Raw genomic sequence first — 16,855 nt, forward strand, 5'->3', positions numbered from 1 at the left:
GTCACTGAAGCCCTGTACGAACGCAGGAGGGACTTGATCAGCTTCCCTATGACCAGGGAGGCACAGAGTGAGAGGGCTCGAGGATTCTCCAGAATTGCAAACTTCCCCAAGGTGCAGGGAGCAATAGACTGTATGCACATCGCGATTCGGGTACCTTTTCAGGATGCAGAGGTTTTCAGGAACCGTAATGGATTCCATTCCCTGAATATCAAACTCGTTGTCGACCACCTTCAAATGATTATGGCAGTGAATGCTAAATTTCCAAGCATCATCCTGCATGAGAACACTATATCTGACTTGCTTAACAATCAGCCACAAGGTCAATGCTGGATGCATGTTGACAAAGGATATGACCTTGCCACCTGGCTGATGACTCCCCTGCATGACACCCAGACTGAAGCCGAGAGGCAATACAACAAGAGCCACAGAGCGACTCGCAATATCGTGGAGAAAACCATTGGAGTGCTTAAGCAGTGCTTTAGATGCCGGGACCACTCAGGAGGCGAGCTCCAATACCACCCTGAGCAGGTAGCTCAATTCGTGGTGGTGTGCTCTATGCTGCACAACTTGGCTATCAGGAGGGGACAAGAATTGCTTGATGAGTCTGAAATTCCTCCTCTCCAGAGAGAAGAAGAGGAGGATGAGGAGGCGGACGCTGACATCGTCCCTTACAATCAGGCTGATGCTGAAACCATGCCCCCGCCCCCTGTAGACCGCATGGCTCTCATGTGGTTGGCAATGGGGGTGCGGCACCTTGGGGTGCTGTGCCGCACTCGGGGACCACTGGGAACCCTCTGCCACCAGTGTTCCTGGCTACCAGCTCCAGGGCTTCCACCATCCCTTCCATGTTATATATTATTTGTTGGACAAAAACTCGGTGCCAACTATGTTCTTGGTGCTTAATAGGCTTTTTGCTACTGGTAAATCTCCCTCGTGCCCAACAGCCAAACAAGCACACACCACAGCCACACACGCTTTCAGTCGCTCTCAGCTCCCTCTCTCTCTGTCTCCTCTTATGCGCATGTCATGATGACCCTTGACCTCCTGAATCACGGGAATCGAGCGTTGCCATGCTGTTGCTAAGGATGCGACACTTTATGGCAGAAGGTCAGCGAGATTTAACGCTACCGCGCATTTCATATCGCTCGCGGTAATGCCCAATTTCAAAAACGGAGACTAGGTGCTTTGAGAATGGGCGAGAGGCCGGCAATCTGAAAACCCATTTTTACCTCCCATTTTTGGACAATAAGCACAAAAGTGTAAAATCTAGCCCATCGACTTGAGATGTTGGCCCGGATATTGCGAAGTAATGATGGCGAAACTGTCAGCATTAGTCGTCACTGCCCCTCTGAAACTGACCGTAACTTCAGGATTTAGCGCATATGCAGATAAACGTGGAAATCCTGAAGTTGTGGTCAGTCATTCCCTGCTCCGCCACAGGTTGCACTGTGGAACTCATTAAAAGTTAAGCCTTGTTCAATGAGGTCTAACTGGGTTTTTAATGGCATTCTGAGTACTAACTACTACTGATCAACTCTTCTGACCCTGAACAACTAATTTTATACTTGTGGCATGTCAAATTTGTCCATTATGATAAAAAATTACTAGATTTTTAAAATAATAAAAAATATTTTATTTTTAAGTTTGTTTATATTTCAGCTTCTAACTTAACCCCAAGTGTCTGTCCCAATCTTTATTTTGCTCTCTGTAAAACAGTTTAAAAGTGAATGATAAAAGCTGCCTTTTATTTCCTGCTTTGCTGTCTGGGAAAATTCTTCAAAATGATTGGCTGCTTAGCCAGCTTGATGGCATCACTGCTGCTGGATGTTGGAGATCCCCAATAGACAGCACTACAATCAAATTAATGTTGAGAAAGTTAATGGTTTTGCCATAGAGATTGTAAGATCTTTGTGGGCAGCTGTCTTTGAGATCAACGGTGATCACTGTCACCTCACCACGGACTGCAAATTCCAGGCTGTTATCTTTGTTTCTCTATCCAAAGATGCTGCCTGCTGAGTGTTTTCAGCATATTCTGGTTTTATTTCAGAACAAGTCCTATTGCACTGGATATTTCTATTATCCTTCTTTGGTAGGACATCCACACAATGGATTCATATGCTCTATACACAGTTTAAAAACCCACCACAAATCAGTTTGACTCTTATCCATGACTTTTGTCATTGACACAAGAGGATGTTATCTCCTGTACCAGGTTTGGTCATGAACTTAGATTCCCATTCATGACATAATAATTGTTTTCGGATTTTAAGGAAACTTTGCCTCACATTTGCTAAGATGCAGAAATTTACTATCCCATTCAAATGGTTTTATTTTTTTTTTTAAATGTCACACCGTTGAACCCCAGATGTTCACTTTGCTTAATCTGCCTCTCAGAAAAGCTGAAAATCAACTGAACAACCAAAAGCACCAGTGGCTCCTCAGTAAACCAAAGGAATGAAATGGGGCACACGATCACTGGCACATTTACAGTATGTAAATAGGGCAGAAATTGTGTTGTGCATGCACTGATAACAATGTGAGAACTGTCATTCATCCCTCCAGTGTTACCTATTGAAGAGATTTGAATGCATTTCTTTCAAAATACAGTACCTCAAGCGAAGGAAAAGTATATGGTGATTCTTGTAATTGTATCACCTTTTTGTTTTAAATAAATAAATAGAATGGAGTGGAGGCACTAACCATTTTGGCACAGAACACATAGTTTGATAGTCTTATTCCTAGAATACTAAAATGAATTTATTTTCATTGAAATATCTTCTGTGGATGTTAGAAGGCCAAGGCAAAACATACTATTTTACAGTTTGATGGAGATCTTTTGCGCTGTTTATTTATGAATGCCACTAACTAACCTCCCTGGTCCTCCCCCCCCCCCCCCCCCCCCCCGCAGCGCTGGTACAAATTTTGAATGTGTTTTATAAAGTGACGAAAAGCTTGAAAATACTGAAATCTGTTTCTCCTCATTGACAGCCCATTTGTCATTTGAAAGGAAATGTGGTGAGAGCATCGAATATTATTCTTTTCAATTCGATTTTTTCTGCCCTTTGTGGTTAGCTCTGCTAGGTCCAGGACTGTTCTCACCTGACAAAAATAGCTTAGATGGAGGCGTAAACCAAGCTATATAACGGGAAAAAGAAAAGGTTGTGCTTCTACCACATGTAGCTAAGGCCGTAAGTGATACCAATTTTTTTCTTTTTTTTTCTTATTCCTTATCTTAGTTGAAAGAGACAAGTATTTTTCTCACCAGCGAAGGCACTACAAGGAATTCCGATTTGATCTCACACAGATTCCTGAAGGAGAGGCAGTAACAGCAGCAGAATTCCGCATTTACAAAGATCGAAGCAACAGTAGATATGAAAATGACACCTTTAGGATTACTATATACCAGGTTGTTAAAGAATATACTAATAGGTAAGTTTTCAATTAAATATGGACATATTATTAAAGTGCCATAATCTGTTTGTTATGATATTGGTAAAGATTACAGGGCTATGGGGAAAAAACGGGAGTGGGACTAATTGGAGAGTTCTTTCAAAGAGCCTTCAGACGCATGATGGGCCAAATGGCCTCCTTCTATGCACTATGTAGTATATACTCAATGATAGTAATCAAAAAGACTCTTTGATTTGCAGATGTTGCATATTATTATAATAATAGTTGGAAAGAACACATTAACATCCATTAAAAACTGATTCAACCAATAGTTAGAAATTGACTTTTCTGAATGATGATCATTTAATATTGGAATTTAAAAAAAAAGTGATTTCCATTCTTGAAAAATACTTCCTGTCAGTGTACCATGAAAGATGACAAGATTGTTGTATGTTTAAGAGATCGTTAAGATGGGTGTGCTGGCAATTGTAACAACTGTAACAAATCTTGCAAAGCTGAAAATTTGTATTGTTTCATTTAGTTTTATTACAATACAGTAACTAAATGAGAAACTGAAAGCAAGGGAGAAGCAAAACCTGAGTGGTTGCTGGGAATAACTTAATGAGAATGTGTAACATTATATATTGGAAGAATTCTTTGATTCATTTATATCTGAAACAATTTGAAATTTCCAAACAAGAAATGAATCCCACCTATTACTGTACAAAATAATATTTTACAAAATGAAATGCTTGCAAATATGAATAGCCATTATAAAGTTTTCACACATTCCACAATAGTTAGTTATTGAGCTCTTTCATTGTATAATAGTTATTAATTCAGCTTTATATATAAGAGGTAATTTTGTGAGGCAGTAGACAAAAATGCAGTTACAGAATTATCTGTAGTGTTATTCCCATATCTCCAACCTGCATTCCCAGCCAATGAAGCTCTCATCTGAAGAGGAGCTTTGCAGAATTGCCCCTAAATTCTCCGTAGATTGTAAGTGTTATCACTATTCACAAAAAGATTTCTGGCTTACTTTTTTTGTTGATATATAATACACATTGCCATTCCTATTGTGCCATTATTGTGGACCGTCAGCGTGATGCTCTGTTGACAATTTTGTAGGCATAGCTTTGAGGTAGATATGACACAGAGAGACTCAAGTCTCCTTTTATCTCAGTACACAGTCACATAAAATGTAGGCTCTTCCTGGAGTTGAAACTGAACATATGTACTTTATGTGGGAAAATAATAATACTTCCTCTAATTACCTTTACTTTAATTTAATGAATGTATACACTTTTGAGCACATAAGGTTTTCAAGATACTTCAAAAACTGAACAAAATCTCAGAGCATTTCATAAAGATTGAATGCTTTAATCATTTATTTTTGGCGTCATCATCAACAATAATTGCGTTGGAAAGACATTCACTCAGTGGCTATTTGATTACCAGGTGACCACTGAAGCGACTTACTGATGAGCGCTCATCCATACCTACTTTTTTTCTTCAATGTGGTGCCTTTTTTACAAAAGTTATTTTCTTCCCTCTTTTAGCTCTCTCCCTCTCCCAGGCCCCATGCCATCCTGCTGGAAGGCAAGCGACTTCCTCTCAAGTCTCTTTCAACTCAGCTCTGAAACTGGCTCCACAGGTGCACAAGAGCTCTCTTCCTCTGTCAAACAGTGTTTGGGTTTAGTACACTCAAGAGTCAGACTGGTACCCGACTCCCAAATTATGCTGCCACTTTCATGTTAATGTGTACCTGGAACCACCACATCAAAATGACAATGGCAGTGTAATTTGCCCCAAAGCACTTTTTCTATCGGACACACTAAGATCAGATACAACAGTGGTATGCAGAGCAAAACTCCCTTTAATTTGCCCCAACTATGTGGCTTACTCACAGACTCAAAAGACTGCCCCTACTTCATCAGTGTGAGCATTTCCACTTCCCAAACCAGCCATCCCTGTGACCTGTCTGAGTGAAATTTTCAATTCATGCCAACATTTTTCAGATTATAGTCTGCACTACGTACTCATTATTGAACAAAAAGGGATTCTAAACTACATTCTAGGAAGGAAAGCAACCGGAGTGCACTGAAATGTTCAGAGCTGGTACTTCTCATGTTGTGGATTAATAACCAGGATCAGTTTCTGCCACAGGCATTCAAACATTTTGGCCCTGAAATTCCGTTCGACCTCTTCCCGTGGGGAAACGACCTAAAAAAAGCAAAAAGATATGCACTTATCTGCTGCTGCTGCGACTGTCCGAACTTCCAAGCCTGAGGCCCAGAGGTGACTGCGCGCGCAGCTCGTGCACGTGGGGACGTGCGCAGGCTGGGATCTAGTGACAGCAGCCAATCAGCTACAGTATAGTTTCTCATTCATAGCAATAGGAGTTCTGTAAGTACGGAACTCCTATTGCTATGAATGAGAAACACCCCCCAAAACACTTAAAAACCAATAAAAAAATAGAAAATAAAGTACACAATTAACATGCATTTAAATTAAAGTTGTTATAAAAAAATAGTTTTCCGACTTAAAAAAAATGTTTTATTAACACTTAAAATAAGCTTACCGTAGTGGGGAGGGTTTTTAAACATTAAAAAGTGCTTTTATAACTTTATTTCTTATTTGTATGTGTATTTTTAACCACTTATGCCTGTAAAAGTAGGCTATATGCTTGCTTTTTCAGCTGTAGGATTTTAAAGGACATTTGCTGGGCAAGATATTCGTAAATATCGGAAATCTTGCCCTGCAAGTGTCCTCGCTCCCGAGATGCGGCCATCTGTCAAGACCAAAAACTTGACGGATCAGAAATGTCGGTTTTCAGCGCATGCGCATTGTGCGCCGATGCCTTCCTGGCTTCTTACGGACCCGGGACATCAGAATTTCAGGGCCATTGCTTTACCAAAGACAGTTGTCTAATGCACTAGTTGATGTTTCTGCAGTAGTCAGTATATTTTGATTACCTTCCCTTGTTTTTGTTTCAATTGATGAGCCTCAATGAGCAAAACTATCTACAATTTTTAACCAAACAGCTATTTTAATTTCTTACCACTTATCAGTGGTGGGATATTAAGGAGAAAGAGCAGCAAAATATAGTAAAACCAAAGAATGTTACAGTATAATGGCAAATCCATTAAGTAGCAAAAGTTCTAGTTGTTTGAAATCTCTATTGCCTCAACTTTGCCGTTCACTGTTTTGCAGGATGTAATTCTGTCTATTGACAGTTAACAGTAAAATCAAAGGCCTTACACTGAACAGCCCATAAATCACCTCCGAGATTGGGAATGTTTATTTTAGGTGGTTACACTTAAAGAATCATCACATGAGACATGTCTAATTAGTTACAAACTTTCTAGCAGTTCAAAGAGCACACTGGCCATTAGTCAGAGATTTCGCATTTCAGACTCCAGAGAGTACTAAATACAATTTATTAGGTAGTGGTACCTTTTCATTTTGACCAGTTCTGGAGTGGCAGGTCAAGGCCGCTCCAATTATATGACTGTTGCCATCTCAGATGTACCCATGGGAGGTGAGCAATGTTCTCCTTGTGTGGCCATTCTAGCATTTGCAGCATTACAGAATTACAGAGTAAAAGAGATTAAAGCTGCACTGTAATCAGCATTAGCTGCCTGACAGAACAATACCAGGACTGATATCATTATCAACTGATCTCCAGTATGCCCCAAGCTTTAGGGGAAGGGGGAAGGCTGTATTGCCAATTTCTCACATTATAGTGTGTATACTTTGCGCCTATAACATTTTTGCAGCTATTGCTTTATGCATTTTGATGTAAAAGCATTGGGCCTGAAATTCTTGGGAGATGGAAGCCCACAAAATGGGTGGATTTCCCATAGGGGTGGTTGGAAATTGGGGAAGAACCGGGTTGCATCTGGTTTGTGCCCCATTTAAGACGCGACGCAAATTCTGATTGGGAAGTGGACAAGTCTTCCTCTTCTTCTTCTTCGGCAGTCCCTCGGAGTCGAGGATGATTTAAATCTTCCTCACACCTTTCCTAGCACTGCAGACTGCTTTGAGGGCCATGTATGTGGGTGTTCCCAGGCTACCCCAGGATTTCCACCCTTTTCACCATCTTAACAACAGCAGAAAATATTCCTGATGTTGAAGAAAACTTGCATTTATATAATGCTCTTCACGACCACTGGACGTTCCAAAGCGCTTTAAAGCCAATGAAGTACTTTTTGAAGTGTAGTCACTGTTGTAATGTAAGAAACGCAGCAGCCAATTTGCACACAGCAAGCTCTCACAAACAGCAATGTGATAATGATGTTGGATGAGGGATAAATATTGACCAGGACACCAGGGATAACTTCCCTGCTCTTCTTTGAAATGGTATCATGGGATCTTTCACTTCCTGAGAGAGCAGCGGGGCCTCGGTTTAGCATCTCATCCAAAAGACGGCCCCTCTGACAATGCAGCATTTCCTCAGTACTGCACTGAAGTATCAGCCTAGATTTTTGTGCACAAGTCCCTGGAGTGTGACTTGAACCCACATCCTTCTGAACTCAGAGGCAATTGTACTACCCACTGAGCCACTGCTGACACTACTGATGGAACGGGGCTGGAATTTACAGCCCACTGATATATTTTGTACACCATTGTTTTCTCTTTATTTTTTGAGAAGTAAATCTGTATATACGTGCCATATATTCCACAATGAATTGTGTGTGAATTCGTGTTTGCAGTATTAGCTTGGCTAAGTGTGAAGCACTTTCGCCTTTAAGTCAAAAGGGAATGGGTTCAAACCCCTCTCTTGAGCACAAAACCTAGACTGATATTATTGGAGGTGCCTTCTTTTAAATAAGATGTTAAAATGAGACACAATCTGCCCATTCAGAGGGATGCAAAAGATTCCCTAGCACTACTTGAAATTATTCTGATCCCCTCGGAAATATTTTTCCCTCACCAACATCTTCAAAACAGATTATCTGGTGACATCACTTTGCCATGCTTGCCTACAAAACACTAGTGACTACACTTCAAAAGTAATTCATTGATTGCAAAACACTATGCGGTGTGCTCAGGATGTGAAATGTGTGCTATAAATGCAAGTTCTTCTTATCTATTGGTCTGCATTATAACTGATTGCCGGCTGTATTTCTGTTTACTAGGGATGCTGACCTCTTTCTGCTGGACAGCAAGAAAATCCGCGTATCAGATGGAGGATGGCTTGTCTTCGATATCACTGCTACCAGCAATCACTGGGTAGTAAACCCACAGCATAATCTGGGCTTGCAACTTTGTGTGGAGATAATGGATGGTAGGTTATCTGCTGCTGTCAACAAATTGTGGTAGTTTTCAGAACAACCTGAGAGGTCATCTTGGGAGCTGTTTGTTACCATTTTACAATTGGGGGCTATTTTTAACTGTCTTGCGTGAATTGCATCATTGGAGCAGGTTTCATGCCAGAGGGGAGGAACTTGAATTGCACCCAAAATGGCCGGTGAGTCAGCAGCGATCTCGCTCCGTGTGCCCTTTCTGTGCCAGCCTGGGGCCTGAGCCAAACGCAGCATTTGAATGAAAGTGGCGAGCTGCGGGCATCAAATGGCCGTCCTGATGCAGCTTACCAGTGGGGGACTAGTGAATTCTGGCCAGCTCTAACGCCGCGCGTAAGTAGATCCCGGGGGGTGGGGTGTAGGACGAAGCTGAGGGTGGGTCGGGCCTGCTCCCTTTGGGTCCACAAAATATATAACGTTGAAGAAGTTTTGCAGCAGTTTGTGGCTGGTCAGGCAGCACAAAGCCTGTACAACTAGGCATGGCCCATTTGTAACATCAGGGTTCCGCAACCGGCGCAAGAATCCTTTTTGCCTAGGCTCACCTGAATATGGTATCAGGCAGGCTTTGGGCATCAATGAGGTGGGTGAGGTGCCCCCTCAATTTTCACCTCCTGTCCACCCTTTTTCCAGGCGCAAAAGAGACAGTCGTGAGTTTAACTTCTCCCCCCGCCAACCGCCCCCCCCTCCGCCAGGTGTCAGCTGTGGCTCAGTGGGTAACACTCTCATCACTGAGTCAGAAAGTTGTGGGTTCAAGTCCCACCCCAGGGACTTGAACACAAACTCTAAATGAACATTCCAGTGTACTGTTGAATGGTGCCATCTTTCAGATGAAATGATAAAACAAAGACCCATCTGCCCTCTTAGATGGATGCAAAAGATCACACAGCAATATTTCAAAGAAGAGCAGGGGAATGCTTCCTGGTGTCCTGGCTAATATTTATCTGTCAACCAACACCCAAAAAACAGATTATCTGGTCATTATCATACTGCTATTTTCCATTTTCCATACCTCGGGAGCCTACTGTCAACAAGGGCAGATGTCGATGACGAGGTCCAACACTGCCTTCAGTGTGCCAGTGCAGCCTTCGTTCGTCTGAGGAAGAGAGTGTTTGAAGACCAGGACCTCAAACCCAGCACCAAGCTCATGGTCTACAGAGCAGTAGTTTTACCCACCTTCCTATATGCTTCAGAGACATAGACTATGTACAGCAGGCACTTCAAAGCACAAGAGAAGTACCATCAGCTGCCTCCGCAAGATCCTGCAAATCCATTGGCAGAATAGGCACACCGACGTCTGTGTTCTCGCTCAGTCCAACATCCCTAGCACCGAGGCATTGACCACGCTCGATCAACTCCGTTGGGTGGGCCACATCGTTGACATGCCCGATAAGAGACTCCCAAAACAAGTAATCTACTCAGAGCTCCGAGACGGCAAGTGGGCCCCAGGTGGGTAGAGGAAACGCTTCAAGGATACTCTCAAAGCCTCCTTGAAAAAGTGCAACATCCCTACCAGCACCTAGGAATCCCTGGCCCGACACCGCTCAAAGTGGAGGAAAAGCATCCGGGAAGGCGCTGAACATCTCGCCGGGAGCAAGCTGAAGCCAAGCATAGACAGCGGAAGCACTGCACGGCAACCCAAGCACCCCACTCACCCGTCCCTCCAACTACCATCTGCCCCACCTGTGACAGAGACTGTAGATCCTGCATTGGACTCATCAGTCACCTGAGAACTCATTTTTAGTGTGGAAGCAAGTTATCCTCGACTCCGAGGGACAGCCTGATGGAAAGAAATTTGTGGGGCCTTGCTGTACGCAATTGGTTTCCTATAGTACAAAAGTGCCTACACTTCAAAAGTACTTAATTGGTTGTAAAGTATTTTGGGATGCTCTGAGTTCATGAAAGGTGCTATATAAATGCACTAGAGGAAAGTATTGGTTGAAAAAAAATCACTTCAGTTACAAAACAATACCAACAAACAACTGAGTCAAAGAGGCGTGCAAATATATTATGTTAAAAAACACTTATTATGAAAAAACAGTTAAATAAAATTAATTCTCGGGATGTGGGCATCGCTGGTAAGACTAGCATTTATTGCCCATCCTTAATTGCCCTTGAGAAGATGGTAGTGAGCCTTCTACTTGAACCACTGTACTCACACAGTGCTGTTAGGAAGGGAGTTCCAGGATTTTACACAGCTACAATGAAGGAATGGCGATATACGTCCAACTAAAGGTGCTGTGTGTCTTGGAGGGAAAACTGGAGGTGATGGTGCTCCCATGCACTTGCTGCCCTTGTCATTCTAATTGGAGGACATTGCAGGTTCGGGAGGTGCTGTCGAAGAAGCCTTGGTGAGTTGCTGCAGTGCATCTTGTAGATGGTACACACTACAGCCATGATGCACCGGTGTTGGAAGGAGTGAATGTTTGTTCCCTCCCCCAGCCGTGAACTTGCATCTTACACCAGTTTCTCTCCGATTTCCCCTCATGACCTCCATGCTCATCATGTTCATGCAACCCACTTCCTGCTCCCTCGACCCTATTCCCACCAAACTGCTGACCACCCAACTTCCTTTTCTGGCTCCCATGTTAGCTGACATTGTTAAGGGTTCTCTCTCCTCAGGTACAGTCCCCCTCTCCCTCAAATCTGCCGTCATCAATCCTCTCCTCAAAAAAAACAACCCTTGACTCCCTCCATCCTTGCAAACTACTGCCCCATCTTTAAACTCCCTTTCCTCTCCAAAGTACTTGAACATGTTGTCGCCTCCCACACCTGTGCCCATCTTTCTCGTAACTCCATGTTTGAATCCCTTCAATCTGGTTTCTACCCCTGCCACAGTACTGAAACGGCATTCATCAAAGTCACAAATGACATCCTTTGTGACCGTGACAAAGGCAAACTATCCCTCCTCATCCTCCTTGACTTGTCTGCAGCCTTTGACGTGGTTGACCACTCCATCCTCCTGAAATGAGCTTCTGACCACATATCTGCGGCATAACTAAGCCTGCCTATTTCCACTTCTGTAACATCGCCCGTCTCCGCCCCTGTCTCAGCTCACCCACTATTGAAACTCTCATCCATGCCTTTACCTCTCGACTTGACTATTCCGATGCACTCTTGGCTGGCCTCCCACGTTCTACCCTAATAAACTTGAGATCATTCAAAACTGGGCTGCTCATATCCAAACTCGCACCAAGTCCCATTCACCCATCATTCCTGTGCTCGCTGACCTACATTGGCTCTCAAATAAGTAATGCCTCAATTTCAGAATTCTCATCCTTGTTTTCAAATTTCTCCATGGCCCCGCCCCTCCCTATCTCTGTAATCTTCTCCAGCCCCACAACCCCGGAGATATCTGCATTCCTCTAATTCTGCCCTCTTGAGCATCCCTGATTATAATCGCTCAACCATTGGTGGCCGTACCTTTTGTAGCCTAGACCCTAACCTCTGGAATTCCCTGACTAAACAGCTCCACCTCTCTACCTCTCTTTTCTCCTTTAAGACACTCCTTAAAACCTACCTCTTTGACCAAGCTTGTGGACAAATGCCCTAATTTCTCCTTATGTGACTCGGTGTCAAGTTTTTTTTGTCTGATAATGCTCCTGTGAAGCGCCTTTGGGCGTTTTACTACATTAAAGGTGCTATATAAATACAAGTTGTTGTTGTTTTCTAGTTTTATTCTTTTGCTCCTTTCTAGCAGTTTGATACAACTGAGTGGCTTTCTAGGCCACTTCAGAGGACAGTTAAAAGTCAACCACATTGATATGGGACTGGAGTCACATATACATAACATTTCATAGACGTTTACAGCACAGAAACAGTCCATTCAGTTTTTATGCACCACACGAGCCTCCTCCCACCTTACCTCATCGAATCCTTTCAATATATCCTTCTATTCATCTCTCCCTCATGGATTTATCTAACTTCCACTTAAAGGCATCTATGCTATTCGTCTCAACCACTCCATGTGGTAGCGAGTGCCATGTTCTCACCAGTAAAGAAGTTTCTCCTCAATTCCTTATTAGTCTGGGTAAGGATGGTAGGTTTCCTTCCCTAAAGGACATGAGTGAACTAATTGCATTTTTAAGTCAATCGGACAGCTTGCAGAAACATAAGAATACAGGAACAGGAGTAGGCTAATAAGCCCCTCGAACCTGCTCCACCATTCAATGAGCTCATGGCTGATCTGTGACCTAACCCCATATACCTTAATACAGTTGGTTAACAATTTCCGATTAAAATTAACAATTGATCGAGCATCAATTGCCATTTGAAGAAGAGAGTTCCAAATTTCTACCATGCTTTGTGTGTAGAAGTGTTTCCTAATTTTTTCTCCTGGAAGGTCTGGCTCTGATTTTTAGACTATGCCCCCTAGTCCCAGAATCCCCAATGAATGGAATTAATTTTTCTCTATATACCCTATCCATTCCCCTTACTATCTTGAAAACTTCGATCAGACCACACCTTAACCTTCTAAATGCTAGGGAATACAACCATAATTTGTGTAATCTCTCCTCGTAACTTAACCTTTGAAGTCCGGGTATCATTCTGGAAAACCTACACTGCACTCCCTCCAAGGCCAATATGTCCTTCCTAAGGTGTGGTGCCCAGAACTGGTCACAGTACTCCAGGTGTGGTTGAACCATGGATATGTATCTTCTTAGGCGGTCCTTCGTATCGAGGATTACTTGCTTCCACACCAAAAAGGGATGAGTTCACAGGTGTTTCAATGAAGGACCTGACATTCCAATCCTGAACTACATCCCGAAGGGTGGAAGATGCCTGCGCATGGATTATTTTAACGTGTGGTGGCCGTTGCATATCAGCCACCACATGGGCTTGACAGAGCTAGGTCTTGGTCAGTGGCAAGGATTAACCAAGATGACTGGAGACCAGCTCTGCTGCACGGACCTAGTGCGCACACATATCGCAGTGTGGGCTGGCCCGTGCTGCCCCTGGGCCCTCGACTCTTCTGGGCCCCGAACTCATGCCTCTCCTGGGCCCCGATCACATCAGTCTCCAATCTCTCGCCGCTCCTCCGCCCTGACTTTGCCGCTCCTCTACTATTTGCCGCCTCTCCTGCTGGACCTGCCTATGCTCCAATCAGTGACCTGGATTTTGATGACGTCCAATCCAGTCGCCCTTCTCCAAGTCGTTGCCCTCATGCACCAGCTCGCGCTGCTCCGCGATACAGGGATATGTATAGCTGCAGCATAACTAACCAGCTTTCTGATCACTTTTACTGATACCATCTTTTTATTTCCAGATTTTAATTGTTTGAGTTGAATTGAAATTCTCAAAATGCCATGCTCACATTCAAATTAGTTCAGGGCCTATAAATTGGCCTTCTAATGCCTCCCTGTTATCGCCTTCGGAGGACGATAACGGGGCACTAATGGGGAGCGATAACGGGGCACGATGATCTACTCCGGCTAACTTCGGTGAGAGGTTTGCGGTGGCGACATGGTGTCGTGCCCCGATCTCCTTCGCCCGGAGATCGTGACTTCATTTCCATGCGCATTGCCCCAGTAGCGCCTCAGACCCGAACTTCAGTTCCACCCCTGCAGCATCACCAAGCAAAACCATGGACAGCATTCATCAGAAGGCCGGGCGCTTCAGGCGAGGTGGCCAGGTAAGTAAAAAAGTTTCTGCAATGTTCCAATTCAATTTTTTTCAAGCCTCTTCCGTCCCGATCTATCAACCCAGCACTCTGCTGCAGTGCATCAGGCTGATCGGGTCGTATCACGGCTGCCGTCGGGGACCAGGTAAGTTTTTCCCTTGCAGAGCCTGCAGTGATGGCCCTTCCCTTTAGAGGAGGGAAGGAGCCTTCCAACGCGGCAACGATGCGCGGTCCATTGTGCAGCGCTGCACACCTACCGCCCCACCTGCATCCTATTGCGATCCTATTCCTGGAGCACAAATCCTGAATTTTTTAAACTCCGTGATAAAATGCAGTCCTTATGGTGCTTCCACTATGCTGCCAGCAGAAAATTCCAGGATAGTGGCCAAAGACAATGAAGGAACAGTGAAATGTGTCCAAGCCAGGATAATGCCTTTTTTAAAATGACCAACAAATGAATGCCATACAAACTCAACAATGTTCACAGCGGGCTGGTGCTGCCTGCCACATTCTTTCTTTGCACAGTAATCATCACCATAAATTTGCCAAGTTTGCTGACAATACAAAGATGGGAGGAAAAGCAATGTGTGAGGAGGACACAAAAATCTGCAAAAGGACATTTGCAGTGAGTGGGAAAAGATTTGGCAGATGGAGTATAATGTTGGAAAGTGCGAGGTCATGCACTTTGGCAGAAAAATCAAACAGCAAGTTATTATTAAAATGGAGAAAGATTGCAAAGTGCCGCAGCACAGCGGGACCTGGGGGTACTCGTGCATGAAACACAAAAGGATAGTATGCAGGTACAGCAAGTGATCAGGAAGGCCAATGGAATCTTGGCCTTTATTGCAAAAGGGATGGAGTATAAAAGCAGGGAAGTCTTGCTGCAGCTATATAGGGTATTGGTGAGGCCACATCTGGAATACTGCGTGCAGTTTTGGTTTCCATATTTACGAAAGGATAAGCTTGCTTTGGAGGCAGTTCAGAGAAGGTTCACTAGGTTGATTCCGGAGATGAGGGGAAAGGTTGAGTAGTTTGGGCCTCTACTCATTGGAATTCAGAAGAATGAGAGGTGATCTTATCGAAATGTATAAGATTATGAGGGGGCTTGACAAGGTGGATGCAGAAAGGATGTTTCCACTGATGGGGGAGACTAGAATTAGAGGGCCTGATCTTAGAATAAGAGGCCGCCCATTTAAAACTGAGATGAGGAGAAATTTCTTCTCTCAGAGGATTGTAAATCTGTGGAAGCTGGGACATTGAATAAATTTAAGACAGAAATAGACAGTTTCTTAAACGATACGGGGATAAGGGGTTATGGGCAGCGGGCAGGGAGGTGAAGTTGAGTCCATGATCAGATCAGCCATGATCTTATTGAATGGCGGAGCAGGCTCGAGGGGCTGTATGGCCTACTCCTGTTCCTATCTCTTATGTTCTTATGTTCTTATAACTTGCTCCCCCAGTGGGTACACATTGTGATACTGATATATAGACCAGGAAGGCCTCGGATTCAATAGCTGTTCTGTGTTGCTTTAGTTGTTCTTACAGGGCAGCAGTTTGGTGCTAGGTCTCGGTGGCGAGGGAAGAGAAAAGACAACTAAGATTCTTAATCACCAAGGGATGGCTGCTGGTAAAGTGTATATCTGTGGCCCTTGGGTGAGGAGAGGATCAGAATGGTCCCTTGGCTAAGGTATCAAGAGGGGAGGGGCTATCAGTTCCCATGGACGAGTCAGGGCCTTCAAAATGTGAGGGAGGATATTGTGGGAGGGGGCAAATGTAATAGTCACTGAATTTTAATTGGAGTGGGTTTCGGGTGGGTGGGGTGGGAGATGGTTGAAGTGAGAATAAATGCATTCAAACACTTAGCAGTTCTGGTTTGTTGTATTAAAAAGAAAAACAATTAATCTCAACGTAGTTTACAATATACTTTTCATATTTATATGTGTTTCCTGTCGATTGTATTGTAGTTTTTTTGGAATGGTTTCATCAGCATCATTTAAAGAGTGAGCCTTGCGTCTATAGCCAACAATCACTGGAGGGGGCAGAACGAGGGAAAAGTGCTCCTCCTCTCTCCCCCAAACTCTACTGCCACGATTTAAGGCCACCTCTCCACCTTACTCTAAATCCTGCTATTTCCCTTGAGATTTCCTGAACTCTCTTTTGCAGGCTTGTGCCTTTGCTAAGTTTTTTTGTCATTTGACAAAAATCTGTCATATTTTAGTGGATATCCACAGCCTCCGGATACATTAATATTCATTAAAACATTTATTTTGCTGTCTCTATTGGGTACCTTGTTCATATTATCCACTTGATATACAAGCTGTTAACTGCTTCCGTCAGTCTTATTTGTTAATGATTGCTACAACATATATCCCAGTTAAACTTGTTTACAATGGGTTCCGGCCTAACAACACAGGACAGTACAAGAGATGAAGCAGATGCAACTTAAGTAATTATGGCATAGCTTTTGACATTGATCTGTGTTATATCTGTCCTGGGTCTATTTTTGCTCTTTCACAACTGACATGAAGGACTGCACTTA

General features: G+C 43.6%; 1 protein-coding gene across 1 annotated transcript in view; it reads left to right on the forward strand.

Moving 5' to 3' along the window:
• The window catches only part of bmp5 (bone morphogenetic protein 5), a 262,311-nt gene that overhangs the window by 159,213 nt on the left and 86,243 nt on the right, over window positions 1–16,855 (forward strand). Inside the window, exons 2-3 of the mRNA XM_070884339.1 lie at window positions 3,237–3,429; window positions 8,535–8,683. Coding sequence (XP_070740440.1) covers window positions 3,237–3,429; window positions 8,535–8,683 — 342 coding nt within the window. The remainder of the gene's footprint in view (window positions 1–3,236; window positions 3,430–8,534; window positions 8,684–16,855) is intronic.

Source organism: Pristiophorus japonicus, chromosome 7 (genome assembly GCF_044704955.1).
Source record: "Pristiophorus japonicus isolate sPriJap1 chromosome 7, sPriJap1.hap1, whole genome shotgun sequence".
NCBI lineage: Eukaryota > Metazoa > Chordata > Chondrichthyes > Pristiophoridae > Pristiophorus > Pristiophorus japonicus.